General features: G+C 44.8%; 1 protein-coding gene across 4 annotated transcripts in view; it reads right to left on the reverse strand.

Moving 5' to 3' along the window:
- LOC105494452 (RCAN family member 3) overlaps nt 1-25,956 on the reverse strand; it is a 42,882-nt gene extending 16,926 nt beyond the window's left edge. Inside the window, exons 1-2 of one of the 4 annotated variants that reach the window (XM_011762869.2) lie at nt 25,938-25,956; nt 13,643-13,890 (exon numbers count right to left, since the gene is read on the reverse strand). In XM_011762869.2, coding sequence (XP_011761171.1) covers nt 13,643-13,837 — 195 coding nt within the window. In that variant the 5' untranslated portion in view covers nt 13,838-13,890; nt 25,938-25,956. Of the gene's footprint in view, nt 1-13,642; nt 13,891-25,240; nt 25,492-25,787; nt 25,843-25,937 lie in introns of those variants that run through there. The other 3 variants (XM_011762870.3, XM_071098554.1, XM_011762868.3) reach the window with 3 other exon arrangements.
- Between the last annotated feature and the right edge of the window lie 1,394 nt (nt 25,957-27,350).

A 27,350-nucleotide genomic window follows, 5' to 3' on the forward strand; every position in this document is an offset into this window, starting at 1 on the left:
GGGAGGCGGAGGCTGCAGAGAGCCGTGATTGTGCCACCACACTCCAGCCTGGGTGACAGAGCGAGACCCTGTCTCAAAAAAAAAAAAAAAAAAACCAAAAGAAAACAAAACAAACAGAGTAGGAGGAACGATTTTACTCTTGAGAAGGAATGGCTTGATTCATTCAGCAGTGAAATTATCTTTGGCATCCTAAGGCAAGAGATTTATATTCTATGTCTTTCTGTAAATCTGATCTAGAAAATTCCATTTCTCCAGTGTCCCGAGCCTGCAGGTCCAGTAATATCAAAGGCAAGGCCTCCATTTCTGTCTGGGGGTAGGCAAAGTGCTTTTGGTTCTCCTCAATCATCACTGACTAAAACAGCCAGGGAGATGGACTTTACTGAACAGAAAAAAGAGCACATACAGCTAGGCATGGTGAATTTTAAAACTTTCCTTTGATAATCTGAGTACTTGTAAAATTCTGGGACCTAAAGTCAGAAGTGCTAGAGGGGAGCAGAATATATGAAAAATGCAAAAACCTTTGTCAACCTTTATTATTTATGTTGCCATCATCATTTTTCCAGATCAGAAAGAAACCTGTAACTGAATTAAAATTCAAGAAAATATGGACTGCTAGCTATTCAAGATGGGTTTTTATGTTTTAATGGCTACTGTATTTATAAACACATACTCTGACTTATTGGAACATAAATTCTTTCTTTTTTTCTTGAGACAAGGTCTCGCTCTGTCACCCAGGCTGGAGTGCAGTGGTGCAATCTTGGCTCACTGAAACCTCTGCCTCCTGGGTTCATGTAACTCTCCTGCCTCAGCTTTCTGAGTAGCTGGGACTACAGGTGCCTGCCACCATGCCCGGCTAATTTTTGTATTTTTAGTAGAGACGAGGTTTCACCATGTTGGCCACACTGGTCTTGAACTTCTGACCTCAAGTGATCTGCCTGCCTCAGCCTCCCACAGTGCTGGAATTATAGGCATGAGCCACACTGTGCCCAACCCTGGAACATCAATTCTTAAACGGCTGTGATTTTTTTCCAAATCTATAATATTCCTTAAACCATGTACAAGAAAAGTGGTCAACATTATGATTAATCATTATTGATCGGAACAAATTATGGATTGGCATAAGGATGAGATCATGAAAATACTTTGCTTGCTGTGTTAGTTACAAGGGTAGATACTGTCAACTCACCAAACTGCACACTTTGAAGATCTGTACATTTCACTAAGAGTTTTACCAAAGTTAAAAACAATGTATAAGGGGAAACAAGATAAAAAGATGGGGTGAAGTGGCTACAGCAGCCAGCTGCCAGGTCAGAGGTAGCACCTGGGTCTCACCATCACTGAGCACAGGTGTTGGATGCCAGAGCCCTGCTTCATGAGTGTCTGCCATGGACCTGGCTGTGGGCCCAGAAGGGCTGGTTTTGGCTGGCACTATTTTCCATCTTTAATTAGGGCAACATATCCTTAGTTATTAATAGTAATTCTGGTTATAGAAACTTCTCTGGCTGGGTGTGGTGGCTTATGCCTGTAATCCCAACACTTTGGGAGGCCGATGCAGGAGGATTACTTGAGGCCAGGAGTCTGAGACCAGCTTGAGCAACAAAATGAGACCTCATCTCCACCAAAAAAAAAAAATTAGCCATTCGTGGTGGTGTGCACCTGTAGTCCCAGCTACTCAGGAGGCTGAGGTGGGAGGGTTGCTTGAGCCCAGGATGTCAAAGGTGCACGGCTTCCAGCCTGGGTGACAGAGTGAGACCCCAACTTAAAACACAAAAACAAAAAAATAAAAATAAAAATTTCTCTCTTCCGTAGTTAAGTTGGAAAAGATCTATGACTGTGCTTGAACTGAATATGTATGCACTGAATATGTATGTAGAAATCATTTTCAAGCAGTTTGGTGGCCAGTTGCCAGCCTCAAAACACCTCGAAAATGCACTTTGCCACCCGAGGAACAGGTCCACAATCACAGCTACCCCCCAATTACAGCAACATTAACAGTTAAGCTGATTAGGCAGCTGTCAGGGCTTCTACAGAAACAGTCTACACACACACACACACACACACACACACACACACACACTCTTTCAAGATGTGAAGGTACTGCACTCAAGTGATGACACTCAAACCCTGTAGCCCATCAATAAAGAAAAGTACTTTTTATTTGGCTTTTCTATTGGAGAAGTGCGATCTTCAACACCACAAATGGGAAAACTTCTAACAGCTCATGACAGCAGTATCGGCCTTTTTCCCCTTAAGCCTAGAGGTTGTTTGGTTATTTACTGAATAAAGCAAAGAAGACAGAGGAGCAGATTATAAGGTCCCCTGAAGGAAAGAGCAGATGGACCAAATCTAGAGAGCGCGCACACGAATTGTGAAACACAGATTTCTGTCCTTTGCAACCCCACTTAGCTATTTTGCTATTGAAGGGCATCTCAAAGAGGCAGTCAAATTATAAGTAGGCAATTACCTAATCCAAAGCCCAAAAACAGCCCACAAAACACTTCAGGTTTGCAAACCTATCCAGGGAGCTGGACTCAAACATACAGTTTTGATCTAAGACATCACAGTTAAGAAAAACCAGGGTGCGTTCTTCCCCCCACAAACCGTGCAAATTTGCCCAGGAACAAGGGAAAGTGTTTCAGCTGCCCAGGCTGCTGTTCAAGCACTCTGGGCTCCGTTTTCAAGGTTGGTGTGGTAGCAGATCCATGCCAGCTGCTCGAGAAAACTGATGACTGCTCTCTAGGATGTCCACTGGAATCTTCCCTCCCTCTTTCTTGTCCTCCCTGTCCATGAAGTAGGAAGGATTTGGGAAGTCCAAGTTCAGCTTGAATTCCACATCTGGCCTTGGGTTCCATGACAGCCAGGAGCAGAACAACATGGGCGAGGTGCAGATGCTCCGACGGCCCCATCAGAGACAGTGTCCATATGGTGATCTCTTTGTGACTTTTGTGAGCGAGCATTGGCTTTGATGAACAAGCACCAAACCCCGCTCTGCCTCTGAGAAGGGGAACATGAGTGGATGTTATCCATTCGGGAGGACCAGAGGCCCCTGTTCATAGGCCTGGTGGTGTGTGCCTGTGGTCCCAGCTACTCAGGAAGCTGAGGTGGGAGGATCACTTGAGCCCAGGAGGCAGAGGCTGCAGTAAGCCGAGATTGCTCTACTGCACTCCAGCCTGGGCAATAGAGCCAGACCCTGTCTCAAAACAATAATAATAATAAAAATAATGAATAAGGCATCCTTTCTATTCCTGAACATTCAGTCCAGAAGCTGTCGATGGAGCCATGTAAGGTAGCTGTGCACAAAGCTGGGCAGTGGGGGAGCTGCAGCAGCCCACAGCACGGTGTGGGGTCCGGGTGGGGCAGGGCAGGTGGTCACTTGGAGAGTGGCCTGGCATGGGGTATTGGAGCCCAGCAGAGATGAGGATGGTATGCCCAGCAAGAGGTTACCTAGCACAGGGTAAGGGGGAGAGTATTCTTGCATTGGAGCAGTCGGACCGGAGGTGGAAGCCCAGGCAGGGTGGGAAGGTGATGGGGCGCTGTGTGGGAACTCAGCAGCGGGTAGTGGAGCTCTGTAGGGTGAGGGGGTGCCTGTATAAGGGGCAGCCCAGTACACACAGGAAAAAGGCAGTGACAGTCACAGACAGGGGAAGGGAGAAAATTCTTTAGTATTGGAGTGGAGCTGGACGTGTTAAATGTAAATACATGTATATGCACATATGCAGATACGTGTATATGTGTGCATGTATGTAGACACGTGTGCATCTGCATATTTCCTAGCCCTGTCCACTGAAGGGCCTAGAAACAGGGACACTCCATGAGCAATGGACACAGCCAACTGCCATATCCTAGTTTCTATACAATCTTCTCCACTGAAAGCAATCCAAGGGCTCCTTGGAAAAATGGCTGACTCCTAGTTCAGCACTGTATGTTGGAGCCCAAGCACTAGGGCTGAGGCAGCGAAAGTACCAAATAATTCTGGAATATCTTGTGCTAGAAAGTAAAGAAGTACTCAAAGAATGATGGGTGCATGTCAAAAAGACACAGAAGCCACCTTGAAGGGACAACCACTGGCCAAATCCGGACAAACTGCAGCATCAAAATAATCACAGTAACAGATTATAACCAGTGAATAAAATAGGAAACCATGGACCTTATTGTATGAATAAACTGAATATACTAAAAGTTTGATGGGGAAACAGTTTCAAAGTACCTCCCACAAAATATTAATTAATTACAAGGAGAAAAAGAGCAACTCAACAGTGGAAAAGTCTGGCAGACACCACCTTAGCCAAGGGCTCAGAGCCAAAGGGGACAAATGGAAACCGCACCATCGGACAGGACCTGAAGGGAAGAGATCAGCGTCACTTCTGCAATGTTCTGGTCAAAGATGCACAAACTGAATCAAACCCGGAGGAAACATCACGCAAACCCAAAGTGAGAGACATGCTACAGAGTAACTGGACTGCAATCTTCAAGAGCATGGGATGCTATGAACAGTGAAGAAAGACAGGCTTCCTTCAGATTGAAAAGGACTTAAGAGACCTGACAAATAAATGCAATGGGTGAGAAACAACTGGATATTTTCACTGTAAAGGACATTACTGGGACAACTGGCAAATCCTGAATGGGATCTGAGGATTAGGAGGGAGAAATGTAACAATGTTAATTTCCCGGTTTTTGTTTTTTTTCTCCTAGGAAAATGCCCCTGTTTGTAGGAAATACATATCGAAGTACTGGGGAGTGAAAGCCATCATTGTGGGCAACTTATGCTTTGAAATGCAGGAAAAGCAAAGTGCTCTGTATACCTAACCATTAAAAGTATCTTTTTTGGGGGGGATGGGATCTCGCTTTGTTGCCAAGACTGGAATACAGTGGTGACATCATAGCTCACTACCGCCTCAAATTCCTTGGCTCAATAGATCCTCCTGCCTCGGTCTCCCAGAGTGCTGGGATGACAGGTGTGAACCATCATGCCTGGCTTATTTACTTATTTATACACACACATATATTATGAACATGTTCTACTGTCCTAAATATGGCATAAAACTTACAAAAATAAAAATGTAAATCAGGTAAGGAAATAAAAAAATAGGAAACACATGGTTATTCAAACTAATTGATGAGGGTTCAACATAAATGTTGGGGCGTGTTGATGTCTCAGTACACGTAGATTACTTTCCCAGTCATTTTTCCAGCACGTATTTCATGAACAGCAAGGCTCACAAGCCAGGCTCTGTGCTAGGCGGTGTGGAGGTGACACACATGCCTATCCTGAGCTCTCTCACTTCTGAATTACCCTGTCCCCACCCATGGGAACACTCTGCTTTGGAAAGATCAGGAACGTATACACATGGGTAACCTAGCTATTTCTTTCTTTTCTTTTTTTTTTTTTTGAGATGGAGTCTCGCTCTGTCACCAGGCTGGAGTGCAGTGGCGCGATCTCAGCTCCCTGCAACCTCCGCCTCCTGGGTTCAAGCTATTTTCCTGCCTCAGCCTCCCAAGTATCTGGGACTACATGTGCACGCCACCACGCCCAGCTAATATTTGTATTTTTAGTAGAGTCGGGGTTTCACCATGCTGGCTAGGATGGTCTCGATCTCTTGATCTTGTGACCACCTGCCTCGGCCTCCCAAAGTGCTAGGATTACAGGCGTGAGCCACCACGCCCAGCCATAACCTAGCTATTTCTTAGCACCTAAGAGTCTTGAGGTCTACCTTGATTTGGGGAGTAGTGGATTGTTTGCAGCTGAACTTGAGCTTACTGGAAAAACAAAAAGCTTCAAGGTACGGGAAGGGGCCATTAGCTCAAAGATATTTTACACTTGCTTTGATATATGGAACCTCCATGAATCAAGATAAAAAAATTATAAAGCATTTTGACTATATATACACATCAGAAAAAAGTTATTTACATTATACCAGGATAAATGTCAATGAAGTGATAGGAAGTTAAGTAATTCTTTCATGTTATTTAGGTCTCACTTCCAATGTCAGTTCTTTGGATAGGCCTTCCCTGACCACTCAAGTTCAAAATCACCACCCATCAAGTCACTCTCTCTTGCTCCATACCATTTTATTTTCTCACGGTACTTGTTATTATCTGAACGTATTCGCTTGTTGGCACGTTCACTATCTTTTTCTCCCTATGCTCCATGAAGGATCCTTCATCTTGCTGACCGCTGTCTCCCCAGAACCTGTGACAGAGGCCAGCACAACGCTCCATCAAAACTTACTGACTGCACAAATCAAGAAAGGGGATCTGTAAACAAGTCATCTCCAAGAACATGACAGCCAACCTTACTGTTCAGTGACTCTTAATTTTCTATTAATTTAGATGTCCAAATAAATCATCTGAAATCCTTTTAAATTCTTGTGTTTGAGGCAACGTATTCACAATGGAAGCTACAAATATCCTGGATGGTAAATGAAGAGAGCTTTTTCATTTCAAAATCTCTTAAGATATTTCAAAATCCCTAAATGTTACATATACCGTGATGTAGTCTGAGGACCCAGAGCTAGTCCGTGAACTTTGCTACCAGTCCGCGAGAAGGTTCAGTACCGAAACAGAGAGAAAGTGTTTAGAAATGCTTTAGCAAGTTTACATCACTATGACATTTTTATTCCATTTTACAAAAGCATCAGACAGTGATAGTTTAGAGGAAAAAACCTGGTCTTCCACTGGCTATAAGTCTGAGAAGGATTCATCTATAATTCATTGAAAAATACGTTGGAAAGTAATAAAAATGTAACTACTAGACCGGCAACATTTTTAAATTCTGGAAATAAAAAGTACTGATGATGCTCTGAAGCAATGGGAACTCTTACACATGGCTAGGAAGATGCAAACAGCTCCAAATGCCTTAGAGAGTATCTGACAATATGCACTAAGACTGGAGAAGCGTAACTCCACAAGCCAGCAGCGTCGCCCCAGCCTCACACAGGATGCTACGGAATGTAAGCGGCATCCGGGAATGAGATGGCAGCACACCAAAAAGAACCTAAATGCCCATCAACATGAGAATGGGTAAATAAATTGTAGTATATTTAGAAAATAAGATACTATAGAAGTGAAACTGAATACACATTTCAACATGGATTAGTCTTGCTGATACAGTGTTTAGCAAAAAAATAAGAATTTATACAGTTATGCCATTTATATAAAATTTTATTTATTTTTTATTTTATTATTTCCTAAATACTTCCAACTCCTTATTTTTTGTCTTTTTTTCTCAGTCGCTCAGGCTGGAGTGCAGTGGCGTGATCTCGGCTCACTGCAACCTCTGCCTCCCAGGTTCAAGCGATTCTCCTGCCTCAGCCTCCCAAGTAGCTGGGATTATAGGCATGCACCACTATGCCCGACTAACTTGTGTATTTTTAATTTTTAGTACAGATGGGGTTTTGCCATGTTGGCCAGGCTGGTCTCGAACTCCTGACCTCAGGGTGATCCACCCACCTTGGCCTCCCAAAGTGCTGGGATTACAAGCCTGTGCCACCATGCCTGGCCAATATATAAAATTATAAATGATGTAAAATTCTATTAATTTCATTAGTGTTTTAGCATATAGTTTAGCATACGATTTTCAGCATACAGATCATATACATATTTTGTTAATGTATACTTAAGCTACAAATATCGTTGAAAGTAATTGAAGATGCTTATCTCAAAATATATTACAATATTTCATGGCCAGGCACGGTGACTTGCTTGAATCCAGGAGGCAGAGGTTGCAGTGAGCCGAGATCGCACCACTGCACTCCCGCCTGGGCAACAGAGTGAGACTCCGTCTAAAGAAAAAAAATATGTGTGTGTGTGTGTGTGTGTATATATATATATTTGAAATAATATAGATTTGACATACCTTTATATATGTGTGTGTGTGTATACATATTTGTATAAATATATGTGTGTATGTATACTTAGGGATTTTTGAAATATCTATAGATATTTCAATTTCCAAATGTTTACTGTTACAAAGACAGTTGATTTTGTGCATTGAACCCATATCCTACAATCTTCCTAAACTCACTTATTCACTCTAACAGCTTTTACATAGATTCCTTTCTAAAGAGACAAATCACGTCGACTTCAAATACAGATAATTTAAAATCCCAGGACTTTGGGAGGCCGAAGTGGGCGGATCACCTGAGGTCAGGAGTTCGAGACCAGTCTGGCCAACATGGTGAAGCCCCATCTCCACTAAAAATACAAAAAATTAGCCAGGCGCAGTGGCAGGCACCTGTAATCCCAGCTACTTGGGAGCCTGAGGTAGAAGAATCGTTTGAACCCAGGAGGTGAAGGTTGCAGTGAGCTGAGATCACGCCATTGTACTCCAGCCTGGGCAACAGAGTAAGACTCATCTCAAAAAAAAAAAAAAAGTGTGTGTACATACACATAGAGTACCAGGCTAAATCAGAATAAATGCTGATATTTGCACTTTTGACCAACAAACATAGCAATTTCATATGGTTAAACCTATTAAAGTTTACAGATTTCATGGAAAATGGGAAACCTGAGTCAGGATGATGGTTATCTCTGGGAAGAGACACAGGGGATTCAACTGTATTAGTAAAATTTCATTTGCTAAATTGGGTGGGCACATGGGTGTTTTTTATATTAGTCTTTATCCTTTTTGCATAACCTAAAATTTGCGTTTTTTATTTTGAGAGCCTGGGACAGCACCTTACATAAGAGGAATAACCACAACCAAACTTGGAAGCTTTACCTGTGCCTAACCTAGGCTCCCTGGAGAAGCAGAGGCAAGGCAAGGCAAAGGCACACACACTGTTTGTTTCGGGAAGCGACCCCATGAGACAAGAGTGGAGGCCTGGGAACAGTGGCACTGGGAAGGAGGGCAAGCCCATTCTCTGTCCTTCCAGGTCATGTTTTCAAGCTTGTCACCTCTGTGGGCAACTGGGGCTTGATCTGCTGGGGAGCCAGTAAGAACCCACCTGAGAATTGTTGGATTCAGTGTCAGAACACTGGGCAACATAGCAAGATCTTGTCTCTTAAAAAAAAAAAAAAATCAGGCCAGGCACAGTGGCTCATGCCCGTAATATCAGCACTTTGGGAGGCTGACATGGGCAGATCACTTGAAGTTGGGAGTTTGGGACCAGCTTGGCCAACATGGAGAAACTCTGTCTCTACTAAAAACACAGAAATTAGCTGGGTGTGGTGGCATGTACCTGTAGTCCCAGCATTTTGGGAGACCAAGGCAGAAAGATCATCTGAGGTCAGGAGTTTGAGACCAGCCTGGTCAACAGGTGAAACCCTGTCTTCACTAAAAATACAAAAAATTAGCCGAGCATGGTGGTGGATGCCTGTAATCCTAGCTACTTGGAAGGCTGAGGTGGGAGGATCACTTGAATCCGGGAGGCAGAGGTTGCAGTGAGCTGAGACTGCACCACTGCGCTCCAGCCTGGGTGACAGAGTGAGACTCCATCTCAAAAATAATAATAATAAATAAATAAACAAAAATGAAAACTTAGCCGATGTGCTGGTGCATGCCTGTAGTCCCAGCTACTCAAGAGGCTGAAGAAGGAGGATTGCTTGAGCACAGGAGGTCAAGGCTGCAGTGACCTATGATCACACCACCACATTCCAGCCTGGGTGACAGAGCAAGACCCTGTCGCTTTTTAAAAAGACAGAGAAAAAAAAAAAAAACTGGCGTTAAAAACAAACAAGCAAATACAATCACATTGGGACAAATCCAAATCTGTCACAGAAAAATGAAGCACTAAGCCTGCCGCACTCCTGATGGAGCGACTGACTAGCAGAGCACAGGCATGAAATTAACAACCCTATAGCTGAGAAATACACATTGAAAGGTAAGTCCTTTTCTCCACCTATTTTTCTTACAGTTTATTTTCCTATGATTTATTATCCCCCCAACACTACTAAGAAATACTGATAAAAACATAGAGCCAAACCTAACAATCTAGAGCAGATTTACCTTTACATGATAATAGCACCTGTGTTATTTATTCTATTGTTTGGAAGAATGTAAAAGCTTACTCCAATAGTTAGAAGCTTATGAAGACAAAAACTTTTTCAAGTTAGGAAAAAAAAATTTTTTTTATAGAGATGGGGTCTTGCTATGTTGGCCAGGCTGGTCTCGAACTCCTGGGTTCAAGCAATCCACCTGCCTCAGCCTCCCAAAGTGCTGGGACTATGGATGTGAGCCACTGCGCCCAGCCAGAAATTATTTTTTTGAAATTAAAGTGTTTCATTGCAATCAGGATTATTCTGCCTACAATCCAAAAAAAGCAACTGTTTTATTTTTTGCACATTCATAGATAACCTGAATAAACAGGTGATTTCAGGAGAAACTACAACAAAATAAGACACTGGTAGAAGAAAAATGTAAAGGAAACATTTGATTCTGCCCATATTTTTAAAAATATTTCTTTAATAGAAACGGGGTCTCACTATGTTGCCCAGGCTGGTCTCAAACTCCTGGCCTCAAGCAATCCTCTTGCCTTGGCCTCCCAAGGTGCTGGAATTACAAGCATAAGCCATCATGCCTGGCTTGATTCTGTCCATATTTTATATCCAATTGATGATCTATAGATAACTATAATATAAACATTTTATATTTAGTCATTTCAGATATTACTGTTAAAGTTATTCAATACAATTTATAGGAAGTTCACTGAACTGCTGTTATTAGAATTTCTGCTGGGAGATTTCCAGTATAAATTTAGGTTAGATATAATCCCCAAATGGTTTAAAAACTGAACTGAAACCCAACAAGGACTCACCCTTTTTGCAGGTTAAAAATTTCCCAAGCTACAGTTAAAAAGAAAAGGTAGAAATAGAAAAGATTGTGAGGTTTCTTGAGAGAATTCCTACGTATATAATTTTAACATAAATTGGCAATTCATCTGGTTTCTTACAACAATAAACAACAAGGTTAACTTATTTGTAACATAAAAACTTAGAGCTCTTAGAAAGCATGAGAAAACTCAAAAGGATGATTTCAAAATGTCTAAATTATGACTGGACTTGGGAGAGCAAACAGCGTTTGTAAATGAAACAACCCTGAAAGACACAAAGCTGGTGACTGCTGCCCCTCCCCTGCTCCACTTCCGGGTGGGTCATCTCCAGGTGGGTGCACTCCGAGAGCTCCCTGCTCTGCCCTCTTCTCCCATGGCGCCACCATCCACGTGCTGCGGGCTCAGCTTCCTGACATGGAGCTCTGATGGCCGCTCTGCGTTCAGAAAACCTCCAACGGTTTCCCACAAAAGGGCAAGCTCTGGGTTGTGCTGGGCAGCCCCATACTTACTCTTCTGGCCTGATTTTTCTGACTCTGGCCACATATCAGCTATGTGCTAAGCACACAGAATGGCTCACTACTCCCGAAATGGCCCACACTCTCCCGATTCAGCTCTTTTCTCATTTTGTTCCCTATGGCCAAAATTCGCTTTCCCTTCCCTGCTAAAATCCTACCCATCTCTCACAGCACTTCTCCAATGTCACCTCCCTGTGAGATCTTTTATTCCAACTGGCTGTGATCCTTCCTCCTTTCTTACCTCTACACACTTTTTAAATTATTATTACTTTTTTATTTTATGGAGATACGGTCTCACTATATTGCCCAGGCTGGTCATGAACCCCTGGGCTCAAGTGATCTGCCCGCTATAGCCTCCCAAAATGCTGGGATTACAGGCACGAGCCACCGTGCCTGGCCCTATACTTTCAAGTGTTTCTTTCTTTCTTTTTTTTTTCTTTGAGACTGAGTCTCACTCTGTTGCCCACGCTGGGGTGCAGTGGCGTGATCTTGGCTCACTGCAACCTCCGCTTCCCAGGTTCAAGCAATTCTCCTGTTTCAGCCTCCAGAGTAGCTGGGATTACAAGCACCTGCCAACATGCCCAGATAATTTTTGTAATTTTTTTTTTTTTTTTTTTTTTTTGAGATGGAGTCTCACTCTGTCACCCAGGCTGGAGTGCAGTGGTGCGATCTTGGCTCACTGCAAGCTCCGCCTCCTGGGTTCACGCCATTCTCCTGCCTCAGCCTCCTGAGTAGCTGGGACTACAGGCGCCCGCCACCTCGCCCAGCTAGTTTTTCGTATTTTTTAGTAGAGACGGGGTTTCACCGTGTTAGCCAGAATGGTCTCCATCTCCTGACCTTGTGATCCGCCCGTCTCAGCCTCCCAAAGTGCTGGGATCACAGGCTTGAGCCACCGCGCCCGGCCAATTTTGGTATTTTTAGTAGAGACGGGGTTTCAGCATGTTGGTCAGGCTGGTCTGGAACTCCCAACCTCGTGATCCACCCGCCTTGGCCTCCCAAAGTACTTGGACTACAGGCATGAGCGACCATGCCCGGCCACTTTCAAGTGTTTCTAAAGGCACTAAGATTCCATTTGATATCATAATTACTTGTCATCCCTGCTGCCTGGCCTTGATTTTGCTGCAGGGCTGGACACCATGAGACAGAAGCTGCATGACTCACGCTCTATCACCTGAAGCAACTGGCACCAGTGCCTGGCACATTGTAGGCACTCAAGTATGTCCTGAGTTAAACGGTATTGAAGTTCTGCTCCAAGAAAGTCACTGGAAGGGAAATACTTTGGGTGCACTGGCTGAAAACTAAAGGGCCAGCGATAGCATTTTGAGAAAAAGCCTCAGAACATGGAAAACACATCCCAGTGGCAGAGCTATTTTACTTTTGTGGGACTAAGACCTATAGCCTTTTGTGAGGTCATGAGGGGGAAAAACAAAATATACACACACACACACACACACACACGGGGAAAAACAAAATACACACACACACACATACACACACACACAAACTCTCTTTCTAGGTAAATAATAAATGAACTAAAGGAATCTTTAAAATAAGCTCAATCATTTTCCCCAGTTGTAGAAACTAATATAAGAAACGTGAACAATTTTGTTACGACAAAATCATAAATAGTCCTAACGGGTTTTAGGTAGATCAGCCCCAGGAAAAAGCTGAATTCCTTCTTTTGTGAATGCACTCCCAAGTAACAGGAAGCCCGGCTAAAGATCTCCAGGTTTTCTTTAATTACAGTCTCTGAAAATGAGTAAGTGAATAAATAAGTAAATGGATTGAATAAGACTTGACTCAGAGTTCACTAAATGCCAGTGCTTCTCAAAGCGTCTATGGAGAAGGACTGGTTTTGAAACATTTGCTATCTGCTGCAGACTGATACGCTTCTAAAAATACAATAAAAATTCTGCGCCAACATCTATAAGTGGACATACATTTTCTTTTCTTTTTTGAGATGGAGTCTCGCTCTGTCCACCAGGCTTAAGAGCAGTGGCATGGTCTTGGCTCACTGCAACCTCTGCCTCCCAGGTTCAAGTGATTCTCCTGCCTCAGCCCTGCGAGTAGCTGGGATTACAGGTGTGCGCCATCACACCTGGCTAGGTTTTGCATTTTTAGTAGAGACAGGGCTTCTACATGTTGCCCAGGCTCATCTCGAACTCCTGACCTCAGGTGATCTGCCCGCCTCAGCCCCCCAAAGTGTTGGGATTACAGGTGTGAGCCAATGCGCCCGGCCTAAAAGTGGACATACATTTTCTACACTTAATTTGTCAGGGACCAGTCATGTCCTGTTTCCCCAAATCCACACACATTCAACATGCTACAAATGCAGGCAAAGGGAGGATAGATGCCTACCTTCTCCTCTTGTGCCTCAAACACGGCTTCATGGACGCTGCAAGCAAAAAGTGAGGTAGGCAGATCACTTAAATCCATCATCTCATCCAAATCATCTTCATTTTCACCAAAAATCATCTCTTCTTCCTCTTCTTGGTCAGTGCTACACAGATCTGACTGGCTATCATTCCAAGATTTCATAGTGTCTCTCAGCATTATCCCCCAAAGTGGGCCTTTTCCGTCTGTATAGTCCTAGGATCAGGCACCCACTGTTAAAAAAAAAAAGAAAACGCAGAGGTAAAACTCTGAAGGCCAAATAATGTTCCAATCAATCAATGTCTCCAGGCTACAATTCATCAAATGAAGGAATCTTATTTAGAAAGATAAATCAGTATTTAAATCAAAGCATTTCAGTCCTCATAAGTGAATTCTAGATACGCTAATTTGATTTGCTTAGCATATTTTATGTAACATATTTCACTGGCAATAATTTATTAAGAAAAAAAGGCAAAACGTTTTCTAGTGAACTTATGGAAAAAAGGGTAATATAAAATGAGATCATATCAATATGTACTCCAGTTTATAAGCAGTAGAAAGAAAAATGTGAACCAGAAGAGCCTCCACATATTTGTTTGGGGTTTTCCATCTACAACAGTGTAACTGGCACAGCCAAATACAACCCACACTAATTCTCTCACCATCTGCACCCTGAAATATGGTCTGTGATGAGCTGACTCTACCTCTCCTAACCAATTTGTTCTTTTTGAATACACTTGAAAGAATTAAGTTACACAGAATCAAAAGCTGTCTATAAATTCAGTCTTTGTTAATATCTTAAATATTTGCAGTAGGCAAAATTTAACACAGAAAATCAAAAAGAGAGCCAGGTGTGGTGGCTCATGCCTATAATCCCAGCACTTTTTTTTTTTTTTTTTTTTGAGATGGAGTCGTGTTGTGTTGCCCAGGCTGGAGTGCAGTGGCTCGATCTCAGCTTACTGCAACCTCCACCTCCTGGGTTCAAGCAATTCTCATGCCTCAGCCTCCACTACAGGCGTGTACCACCATGCCTGGCTAATTTTTTGTATTTTTTGGTAGAGATGGGATTTCACCATGTTGGCCAGGCTGGTCTCCAACTCCTGACCTCAGGTGATCTGCAGACCTCGGCCGCCCAAAGTGCTGGGATTACGGGTGAGAGCCACCACGCCTAGCCAATCCCAGCACTTTGGGAGGCTGAGGCAGTGATCAAAGGATCACTTGAGCTCAGGAGTTCAAGACCAGCCTGGCAACATAGTGAGACCTTGCCTCTACAAAAAATTTAAAAAAATAAAAAGATGTCATTTTTCTGAACTTTCTTTGAGACGGAGTCTTGCTCTGTCACCCAGGCTGGAGTACAGTGGCACAATCTCGGCTCACTGCAAGCTCTGCCTCCCGGGTTCACACCATTCTCCTGCCTCAGCCTCCCAAGTAGTTGGGACTACAGGCACCTGCCACCACGCCCAGCTAATTTTTTGTATTTTTAGTAGAGACAGGGTTTCACCATGTTAGCCAGGATGGTCTCCATCTCCAGACCTCATGATCCGCCCGCCTCGGCCTTCCAAAGTGCTGGGATTACAAGCATGAGCCACTGCGCCCAGCCCCTTTTTCTGAACTTTAAAAAATAACCAATTTTAAGACAAATGTCTGAAGCTGACAGTGTCCCTGAGTGGAATAACAGGACAGAATCTGCCTCTCATAGACTGTTTCTGTGCATGTCTGCCTCTTCCAATGAATTGCACATCACATCCACCGAGCACAGAGTCTTGGACATGACACATTTCAAGATGTAGGGGCAGAATTTAAGAAATACGTAGCAGGCACAGACAAACTAAGTGATTATGATTACCATTACTACCTCAATACCACCTGATTTGTGATTTTTCACTTTTATTTCAAAGAACAGAAGGTCACAATACATTGCTTATACACAGTACAATATAGAATGGTAATTATAGAATAAAAATAGTGAGGTTTTTTGGTATTCTATAATACTAATCAAGACTACTTCTAAGAAGTAAAATCTTTACTCATTTGTATACACATTTTCTGAGTGCCTACTGCTTGGTGTTGGGGAGTGAAGAAAACATGGTTCCTACCCTCAAGGCACTCCCAGCAAAGCCAGCATTTCTTCTCCTCAACAATGGTAAGCACCCATTCTCCTAAAGAACTTCATTCCATCAGCTGTCAGCTGTACTTAATTTTTTTTTTTTTTTTTTTTTTTGAGACAGAATTTTATCCTGCCACCCAGGCTGGAGTGCAGTAGTGCGATCTTGGCTCACTGCAACCTCCGCCTCGCAGGTTCAAGCCATTCTCCTGCCTCAGCCTCCCAAGTAGCTGGGACTATAGGCATGCACCACCATGCCCGGCTAATTTTTGTATTTTTAGTAGAGACGGGGTTTCACCATGTTGGCCAGGCTGGTCTCAAACTCCTGACCTTAAGTTATTGGCCCACCTCGGCCTCCCAAACTGTCAGCTATACTTTCAATTCCTCCTTCTCCACTTGTTCCTCTTCCTCAGCAAACATATGTGTTCCCATAAGCCCTACCATCTGGATTCTACCCTCCCTTCACACTGGTCCTAATTCTCCTTCACCTTCCTACCGGCTCCTGGGAAATGTGGTATCTTCTTGCCGCGCTCCCTCTGCTCTAGTCACTCCTGAATTAGGTGCAGTTTGGCCTCCGCACTACCTTTTGCCTGCAGCTGCCCTCCTCATGGATGGCAACGGCTTCCCAACAGGCATCCCACATTTTATCACGCGTCACTGTATCACACAGAACTGCGTTTTTTCCAAAGTGAAGTCGTGTGACAACCCTGCATTGAGCAAGTCTATCAGTGCCATTTTCAAACAGGATGTGCTCACTTCATGTTTGACATGTTCTGGTAATTCTCACAATATTTCAGACCTTTTCATTATTATTGTATCTGTTATGGTGATCTGTGGTCAGTGATCTTTGATGTTACCATTGTAATTGTTTGGGGGCACCATGAACCGCACCCTTATAAGACGGCAAACTTAATCAATACATGTTGTGGGTGTTCTTAATCAATACACATGGGTGTTCTTAATCAATGAATACATGTAAGTGTCCTTAACCAATACATGGTGTGGGTGTTTTGTTTTGAGACGGAGTCTCACTCTGTCGCCAGGCTGGGGTGCAGTGAGGTGATCTTGGCTCACTGCAACCTCCACCTCCCGGGTTCAAGAGATTCTCCTGCCTCAGCCTCCCGAGTAGCTGGGACTACAGGTGTACGCCACCACACCCAGCTAATTTTTTGTATTTTTAATAGAGACAGGGTTTCACCATATTGGCCAGGATGGCCTCGATCTCTTAACCTTGTGATCTGCCCACCTCGGCTCCCAAAGTGCTGGGATTACAGGCGTGAGCCACGGTACCTGGCTGTGGGTGTTCTTAATCAGTATGTGTTGTGGGTGTTCTAACTGCTCCACTGACTGGGGCCATTCCCCCGACTCTCTCCCTCTCCTCAAGCCTCCCCACTCCCTGAGACACGACAATACTGAAATTAGGTCAACTGATAACCCTTCAATGGCCTCTAAGTGTTCAAGTGAAAGGAAGCTTTGTGAGTCTCTCATTTCAAATCAAAAGTCAGCAATGATTAAGCCCACTGAGGAAGATTCGTCCCGAGACGCTGAAAGCTAAGTCTCTTGACCAATCAGTCAAGTTGTGAATGCAAAGGAAAAGTTCCCAAAGGATATTGAAAGTGCTACTCCAGTGAACACACAAATGTTAAAAAGGCAAAAACAGCCTTAAAATGATATGGAAAGTCTGAGTGATCTAGATAGAAGATCAAACCAGCCACAACATTCCCTTAAACCAAAGTCTAATCCAGTGCAAGGCCCTAACTCTCTTCACTTCTATGAAGGCTGAGAGAGCTGAGGAAGCTGCAGAAGAAAAGTCTGAAGCTAGCAGAGGTTGGTTTATGAGGCTGAAGGAAAGAAACTGTCTCTGTAACATGGAAGTGCAAGGTGAAGCAGCAAGTGCTGATGTGGAAGCTGCAGCAAGTTCTCCAGCAGATCTAGCTAAGGTCACTGATGAAGGTGGCCACACTCAACAGATTTTCAATATAGACAAAATAGCCTTCTATTGGAAGAAGATGCATCTAGGACTTTCACAGCTAGAAGTCAATGCCTGGCTTCAAAGCCTCGAAGAACAGGCTGACTCTTTCGTTAGGGGCTAACATAGCTGGTGACTATAAGTTAAAGCCAATGCTCATTCACCATTCTAAAAATCCTACGGCCCTTAAGAACTGTGCTAAATCTACAATGCCTGTGCTCTATGAACAGAACAATACAGCCTGGATGACCGCACATCTGTTTACAGTATGGTTTCCTGTATGTTTTAAGCCCATTCTTGAGACCTACTGCTAAGAAAAAAAAAGAGAGATTCCTTTCAAAATATTACTGCTCGTTGACAATGCGCTTGGTCACCCAGGAGCTCTGACAGAAATACACAGGGAGATTTCTTTTCCTGTCTGCTAACACAATATCCATTCTGCAGCCCATGGATCAAGGAGTAACTCTGACTTTCAAGTCTTACTATTTTAAGAAATACATTTCATAAGCATACAGCTGCCAGAGACGGCAATTCCTCAGATGGATCTGGGCAAAGTAAATGGAAAACTTTCTGGAAAGAAGTCACCATTCTAGATGCCATTCAGAACATTCGTGATTCATGGGAGGAGGTCAAAATTGCAACATCAACAAGAGTTGGGAAGAAGTTGATTTCAACCCTCATGGATGACTCTGAGGTGTTCAAGACATCAGGGGAGAAAATAACTGCAGATGTGGTGGAAATACCAAGAGAACTAGAATTAGAAGTGGAGCCTAAAGATGTGACTGAATTCCTGCAATCTCAAACAAAACTTGAATGGATGGGAGTTGGCTTCCTGTGAATGAGCAAAGAAGGCGGCCACCTGAGATAAAATCTACTCCTGGGGAAGATATTGTAAACATCATTGAAATGGCAACAAAGGATTTACAATATTCCATAAACTTAGTTGATAAAGCAATGGCAGGGATTAGAGGATTGGCTGCAAATTTGAAAGAACTCCTATTGTAGGTAAAATGCTATCAAACAGCATCACATACTACAGAGAAATCTGTCATGAAATGCTGTTGTCTTATTTTAATAATTGCCACAGCCACCCCAAACTACAGCATCACCACCCTGATCAGTTAGCAGCCGTCAACCTCAAGGCAAGACCTTCCACCAACAAAAAGATTACGACTCAGTCATCAGCATTATTTTTTTAGATGGGGGTCTAACTCTGTTGCCCAGACTCTAGTGCAGTGGCGTAATCATGGTTCACTGTAGCCTTGACCTTCCCAGGCTCAGGTGATCCTCCCACCTCAGCCTCCCAAGTAGCTGGAACTACAAGCGCACACCACCATGCCCGGTTAATTTTTGTATTCTTTGTAGAGATGGGGTTTTGCCATGTTGGCCAGGTTGGTCTCGAACTCGTGAGCTCAAGTGATTCACTCACCCCAGCCTCCTAAAGTACTGGGACTATAGGTGTGAGCCACTACACCAGCCGATCGTTAGCATTTTTCAGCAACAAAGTATTTTTTAAATGAAGGTATATACATTTTTTTTTTTTTGAGACGGAGTCTGGCTCTGTCACCCAGGCTGGAGTGCAGTGGCCAGATCTCAGCTCACTGTAAGCTCCGCCTCCTGGGTTTACGCCATTCTCCTGCCTCAGCCTCCCGAGTAGCTGGGACTACAGACGCCCGCCACCTCGCCTGGCTAGTTTTTTGTATTTTTTAGTAGAGACGGGGTTTCACCATGTTAGCCAGGATGGTCTCGATCTCCTGACCTCGTGATCCGCCTGTCTCGGCCTCCAAAGTGCTAGGATTACAGGCTTGAGCCACCGCGCCCGGCCTGGTATATACATTTTTAGAAGACGTATGCTATTGCACACTTAATAGACTACAGTATAGTGTAAACAAGACTTTTATATGCACTGGGAAACCAAAATTCATGTGACTGGCTTTATTACAATGATCTGTAACAAAACCCACGACATCCCCGAACAAGCCTGCAGTTGAAACCCAGTGTTAAGTCTCAGCCTGTATCTGTAGCACATGACCGGCCTGCCTATTCCACTCATTCTTGGACCTCTCTGTGTCCCTGCCTTCTGGGTCTTGGCTCTTCCTGGCCCTTCTTCCTCACCAACTCTATCTTTTTTACTGCCTCCTCTTTCTCTACATCCTCATCCTCTTTTCCTCATCTTCCTCTCCTGGGTGATTTCATCCACACTGGAGTATTTAGCTGCCTAACCACCAGAGGTTCTCAACTAAGTTCCTGCCTCCCTATGGTTCACACACACCTGTGTCAATACTGGCTCTCATTTCATGCAACGACCTTAAGAGAGGATGAATGTCACCAAAGTTGGGAGGGAAGTCAGAGCAGAACCTTGAGCAAGAAGGAGGATAGGTAGTTTGGAAAAGTACCATGTCCCCAAGAGACTGTGATCTGTCTGTTGGTCTTTCCTGCCTACAAATCCTGAAAATCACTGATCTATATAGCTATGTTCAAATTTATATATCAGGATTCACTCTCTCTCTCGAGTTCTAGTCTTGTATTTTTCAATTTCTTTCTTTGCTTTCTTTTTTTTTTTTTTTTTTTGAAACGGAGTTTCGCTCTTATTGTCCAGGCTGGAGTGCAGTGGCACGATCGCGGCTCGCTGGCAACCTCCACCTCCAGGTTTCAAGCGATTCTCCTGCCTCAGTCTCCCGAGTAGCTGGGACTACAGGCACGCGCCACCACACCTGGCTAACTTTTTGTATTTTTAGCAGAGATAGGGTTTCATCATGTTGGGCAGGCTGGTCTCAAACTCCTGAGGTCAGGTGATCTACCCTCCTCGGACTCCCAAAGTGCTGGGATTACAGGCGTGAGCCACCACACCCAGCCATAAATGTTCACTTTCTATTGAATATATCTATCTGGGTGGCCCACAGGTACAACAACTGTTTTTAGCTTATTCATTTATTGTGCCAGAAATCTCCAATCTGGAAAGGGGCCCTGGGGGAGCAGGGCAGGGAGTGACACTGTATCTCACTGTGGCTATTAGTCTTTTCTTCAAGACAAAGTTATCAGGTGGACTTAGCTCTTACAGGGCTTGGTTCGTTTTTCTGTTACACACTTATGTTGTGATTATTTGTTTACAAATCACCCCTAGCTACAAGACTGTATATGTGAAGCCCCAGGCCCTGGCACAGTTTCCCGCTCACAGTGTATGCTTAAATAAGGGAGGCTGAATAAAAGCAGGTAGCATTGTGGTGACCCCACTGATATGTCAGCACAGACACAGGTAAATTGAATTCTGCATGGAATTAGAGATAGCTTCCCAAAGGAGGCGATGGTGAGACTTCCAGGATGAACAGAATTTCAGAAGGAAAAGAATGGGGAGTATTCCATGCAAAGCCAGCAGGACATGAACAAAGGCAGGAAGACAATAGGACCCGCGTGTTCACGTGATCTGGCATGGCTAAGGTGCAAGGTGTTTGGTGGGGGTGGCATGAGACAGTCGGAAAGGCAGGTATGGGCCAGGTTGCCAAGAAAGTAGGGTTACAGAGTTTTGACATAAAGACCATGTCAAAAAAAAAAAAAAAAGACCATGTCAATATCGGCATGCCATTGAGGGTTTTTAGGCAGGGAAATGATAAAATCAAAGCAATTTACTTTTAGTATCTCTAAAGGCGGGCTGTCTTTGTGTTTTCTCTCTTAGAGGCACTAATGTTTCTATCCTATTCCCAACCCATTAAAAAGAGGTAAAGAAAATACCGTGCCTGGGTTTTTGGAGGCTGACAAATTGAGGAGCTCTGGCTGACCAGATTTTGAAATTTGAGAAAGTCAACCTATTCTTGATAAGATTTTGTTTGTTTGTTTCAAGTTCCCTTGTCTAACCCGTAAGAAGATTTTAAAAAACAGAACACAGGAAATAATCCTTCACCTGACTTAAAAAAAAATTCTTAGAATGTCACACCTTCGTTTCCTGTTTTCTATCTTCAATTTTGAGTACCTTTTTTTCTTGATATAACTTCAAACAGAAGTTATAAGAATAGCACAAGGAATTCGGGTACGCTGTATCCTTTACCCAGAGTCACTAATTCCTTCTGTTTTGTCCATCTGCTTTATCTTTCTCTATTTTTATAGATGTGCATTTTCCTGAGCCATTGAAAGATGGAACATACCCCTTTTACTTCCAAATACTTCAGTGTATAAAAACAAGATCATTTTCTTACACAACCCATAAGATATTTATCAAAAATAGGAAATTTAACATTGATATAATACTATTATCTAATACATAATTTGTCAAATGCATAATCTGGATCCAAATTTTGTCAGTTATCCTAATAACGTCTTAGCTATTTTCCTTCCTTTTTTTTTTTTTTAGATTATTGTCAAATTATTTGTCTTTTGTCCCAAGATATCTATATTGCTTTCTTTTTTCTTTTTTTAGAGACAGGGTCTCTGTCACCCAGGCTATAGCGCAGTGGTGTGATTACCGCTCTGCTCCAACCATCGCAAGACTCAACTGTTCCTCAGTGTACCAATCCAGGGAACTCCTGACTGGCCCAGCAGAATGGGCTGGACCAATATCCTCCAGCTCCTGTAAGCAAAAAGTCTATGCTATTCCAGGTTTCCCATCATCTCTAGCACAGCTGTAACTGCCGCTGGCTTCTGGCAAATTGTTTCTTCGTGGAAATATCAAATGAGTGGAAAAACTCCAAGTAGCATGACCATCTGGTCCGCCACAACAAGCCTGTGACAAAAGTCATCTATCAAGGCAAAATGTCAAGCACGTGGCATGGATCTTGCATTTTCTGTTCTGATCAGGAAAAGGCAAGTTTTTTCCTCCTCCAGGATTAAAATAATAATTTTTCAAATTAATAGGCTTCCCAACTTGGTGAACATTTCAATATCTTAGCTAGAAGCACTTTTTACTTTTTGTGTGTGTTAAAAATGCTGGCAAGCAATACTGGAAGCAAACAAGTGCTCCATTATCAGCTCGACAAGCGTCCTGCTGAATAACCTTGGGAAAAATCACTTGCCTTTTCCGTATTTATAAAATGAACAAAATAAAATACATAAAATGTATAAAATATATAAAATAAACACAGGTGCTTTGGGCTACTAAGTTCCTTTTATAAATTTCTAAATTATAAATTTCAACTAAGTTAAAAAACAAAACGAAACACCTGGACTGGTGTGGTGGCTCATGCCTGTAATCCCAGCACTTCGGGAGGTGGAGGCAGGCGGGCTGCCAGAACTCCAGAGTTCAAGACCAGCCCGGGCAACATGGCAAAACCTCGTCTCTGCAAAAAAATACATGGTGCACGTCTGTAGTCTCAGCCACTCAGGAGGCTGCGGTGGGAGGCCTACTTCAGCCTGGGAGGCCAAGGCTGCAGTGAGCTGTGTTTGCACCACTGCACTCCAGCCTGGGCAACAGAAGGAGAACTTATCTCAAAAGAAAAACAAAAGAAAAAGAAAACGAAAACAACGAAAAGCCACTTAGGACCATCAATGGGAAGTTCCAAACGGCTTTCACAAAGCCCCACCTTCTATTCTCTACTCATTTACCCCTTACAGGTAGAACTGTACTATTTTTTAGTAGCTGTATGTAAGAAAAATTTGGTGCGACAGTAAAGTAAAACAGGTGAAAATCTGATTTTGTATTTTGTATGTTTCAGTGACCCATGTCCTGTTTTCACACATAACCTAGAATTAGTCCTGTTAAAATTGAGGTTCCACTCCACCAGGAATTTGTTAGCAAGAGACAGATAGAAATAAACAACCACCACCAGCCTACAAAACACATGAAAACAACAGGCTTTAAAGAATAACTGAAGTTGAGATATATAAGACTGACGCTATTTGTTGTGCTGTGTGTAATTCCTTTCCCCTGGATAGAACCTTTACATTCTAGGGAGAAAGTGGAGGCTGCTGTCCTACCTCCACCTTCTGTGGGTTTTTTTTCTAAGTAACAAATGGTGTTGAACTTCAGAGCTTCCATTATTTCACAGGCTTCAGGCTAATGGATTTCCGGTTCACACGACTTTTCATGTTTTAAGTCCTTCAATCAACAACTCTAACACCATACAAAATCTGCTCTTGTCTGTTACCTAATGTTCACATGTTTGAAACCTTTACAAACGTTGTATTTCAACAACAGGAAAAATCTTGTTTCCTAGAAAAGCACTGAAATCTGTTTCCAGGCTAAGAAAAAAGGTCTAGGCCGGGCGCAGTGGCTCATGCCTGTAATCCCAGCACTCTGGGAGGCAGAGGTGGACGGAAGGCTTGGGCCCAGGAGTTCAAGAACAGCCGGGCAACATGGTGAGACCCAATCTCTACAAAAAATTAGCCGGCACCTGCAGTCCCAGCTACTCGGGACGCTGAGAGGTGGGAGGATCGCTTGATCCTGGGAAGTTGAGGCTGCAGTGAGTTGTGTCTGCACCACTGCACTCCAGCCTGGGTGACAGAGCCAGGCCTATGCCTCAAAAAGAAGGAAAGGACAGGACAGGACAGGACACGAAAGGAAAGGAAAGGAAAAGAAAAGAAAAGAAAAAAGGCAAGGCTTGCCAATGCAGTAAAATGTAAAGCTGATGACCTGGCTAACGAAGAGACTCAGTTTTCAGGCTTTTCACAGTCTTTTTGCATGGAAAGCCCATTTCTAGAAGATCAATTTAAATCCCCACCAAAAAGAACACATTTGTGTGATGCATATCTAGCTCCTGAATTACGTGTTTACAGAGCTTAACATATTGAACTAAAGCCAATGAAACAGTCTTAGAACAAATTACATCGTATGTAATCACAGCTACCGATAAATCAATTGCTTCTTTTGCCAAATAGTACATCAGAGACTTCTATGAAAAGTTCAAATAAATGTGGTGTACTCGGTGGCTTCCAACAAGTGAAAGCGAGTATTTTTGGCTTTCAGCACTACAGGAAAACATCACTTTAAATAATCCTTGTTTGTATCTGAAACACGGATCTGGATTGCTTCCTACACTAGAATCCTAATCTCTAAAGGAGATGATCAGATTTTGCACGGAAGCTAGACGAAATCAACCTGGAACAGATCACTCCTGCCCTACCTGTCCAGGCGGCGGACAGAAGCAGACAGACAAGTTTCAAGAAGTTAGGGAGTCACTGATGCGATGGTGATCCACGCACCGTGGGGGCAGCGGGGCAAGGGAGAAAGACAGGGGTCTTCCACCTTCCAGGCGCCCATGCACCGCTCCTGCCTTCAGAGGCAGGCTGGGCCTGTCGGCTTTTCAAAAAGTCAAACACTTGGTGGGAGAAAATCGTTGGTGGAGAAGACAAAACACTTTTGTTTTGTTTTCCGGGACACCACCCTCGAGGCTGCCAGACTAGACCCCACGAGGGAGAAGGGTGCGGCGGGAGGCGACGTCGCGCGCGGCAGCATCTCCGGGTCCTGCGGCTGGGGGCTCCCACCCCTCCCGGGCTTCTTGGGGTGGCTTCTTCCTTTTTTTTAACTTTTCACGCCCCCCGCCCCCGCCCCGCGCCCCACCCCCGCCCCGCGCTGTGTGCAGACCTGCTGGAGAGGGCGGGCGCCAAGGAGCCTCACCTGCACGCCCCGCCGCCGCAGGACCGGAGCCGGGAGGACGGCGGACGAGCCCTGGCGGCCCGACGGGTCTGCGGGGAGCCTGGGGCCGCGAGCTGCGAGGCCTCCGAGAGCCTGGCAGGCGGCAGGCGGGGCCGAGGGCAAAGCAAGGAGCCGCGGGCAGCAGCAGCCTCGCCGCCACGCCCTCGACGCTGGAGAGAGCGGCCGCCTAGGCGCGGACTAGGGCGGTGTCCCGGCTGAGCGAGGCTGCCGGCGCCGCGCGCGCTCCCGGGCCCCTGCGCGCGCCCGCCTTGTCCCCTCCTGTTCTGGCAGGGCGCGCGCACGGCGGCGCAGGCGCCGGAGGCCCGGCCGAGGCCGGGGCCGGGGCGGGGGCGCGCGGGGGCCGGGGCGGGGGTGTCTCGCCGCGCGCGCCCTCCTTCCGCTCCTCCGGGTCCTTGGTCCCCAGCCTGTAGGGGGCTTGGGCTGTAGCGCTGGGGCGGGGGCTTTAGATCCCCCCAAAAACAGGACCTCTGGCGACCTTCTCGTTTTCCACCGGGAGCGGAGAGAGCCGATCTCCTTTTCCTGCTAGCCCCGTAGGACAGTCTCCGGGGCAGCTCATAGGAATATGACGAACGTTTACTCAGGGCTGGTTACTATGTACACTGCGCCCCGCGCGCGGCGAGTTTACCTCGGTTCACCTCCCGGCAACCGGCGGCCCGGATATTATCAGATGCGGGGGACTTGCCGGCGCCTTATTGCCCGAGGAGAGGCGGCCTCAAGTACCTGAGCTGGAGCTAGCACCAGGTGTGGGACGGCACAGGCTGGGTCCCGCCCTGGCGGGTACAACCCTCTTCCCCTTCCCCTCCTCTCCCCTCCTCCCCACTCGTGCTCTTCTCCCTCCTCCCGCTCTCCCTCCTCTTCTTACTCCTCTTCCTCCTATGCCCTATCTACTGTTGTCGTACAATTCACATGTTTAATGCTTTCTTTTTCGTGTAAAAACCCTTCCATGCAGTCTTGCTTGCTTGTCTCCGACGCCCTAGGAGACCATGGGACATGATTACAACTATTAGGCAAAGGGAAGAGCCGGGGTCTAAACTGTTCAGCGCGTTTCAGTGGTAGAACCGAGGCTTACATTGGCAGGTATTATTATTACTAATAACAGCTATGATGACAAAGCGCCTGAGCACAGCTTGGAAGGCAGCTGGTGTCTCCTCCCTTAGCCGGCAGAGAGGGAAGCAGGGTCACAGAGCAGGGAAAATAACTGGGCTCAGCTCCCACCTGCAAGGACCCGCAGCTGCGCGGTGGTGCGCACCCATAGTCCCAGCAACTCAGGAGGCTGAGGCGGGAGGATCGGTTGAGGCCAGGAGTCTGAGACCAGCCTGGACAACATAGCAAGGCTCCGTCTCAAAATAAAAAAAAAAAAGGAATGTGCAGTGCAGTTAGAAGAAAATCAGCTCTGATTACCCACTCAAGGCCTTTCAGAGGCAAAGTGAGGCACGGTGAAGGTTAACATCAAAGGCACTCAGTGCCTGCATCATGGGGCAGGAAGATGGACTAAAATGTGTACAGCACATCTAATCCCTGTTAGATGTAAACTGAGGAATCAGGGTTGGATTATGACCCCAAGGGCTCTCCAGCAGTTGAGCCCAGCACCGTCACAGAGGTATACCCAGCAGATCACCCTTCCTGCTTCCTGCTTGCTGCTTCTGTGGTTCCTGCTGCCTCCAACCCTGCTGCTCCTGCTCCCCATCTTGTCTTAACTAAGTTCTTCACTTTCATTCGTTTAACTAATGTTGATTGCAAACTGCTTCTTTTGTCAAAGTCACCCTAAGGACTGCAGTAATTTTTTTTTTTCTCTAAATTCCTCTAACACAGCAACTTTTGCAAAAGTTGAGGGTTTTTTGTTTTGTTTTGTTTTGTTTGTTTTGAGATGGGGTCTGCTCTGTTGCCTAGGCTGGAGTGCAGTGGCACAATCATAGCCTCAACCATCCAGGCTCAAGCGATCCTCCCACCTCAGCCTCCTGAGTAGCTGGGACTACAGGTACATGCCACCATGCCTGGTTAATTTTTCTATTTTTTGTAGAGACGAGGTCTCACTATG

Source organism: Macaca nemestrina, chromosome 1 (genome assembly GCF_043159975.1).
Source record: "Macaca nemestrina isolate mMacNem1 chromosome 1, mMacNem.hap1, whole genome shotgun sequence".
NCBI lineage: Eukaryota > Metazoa > Chordata > Mammalia > Primates > Cercopithecidae > Macaca > Macaca nemestrina.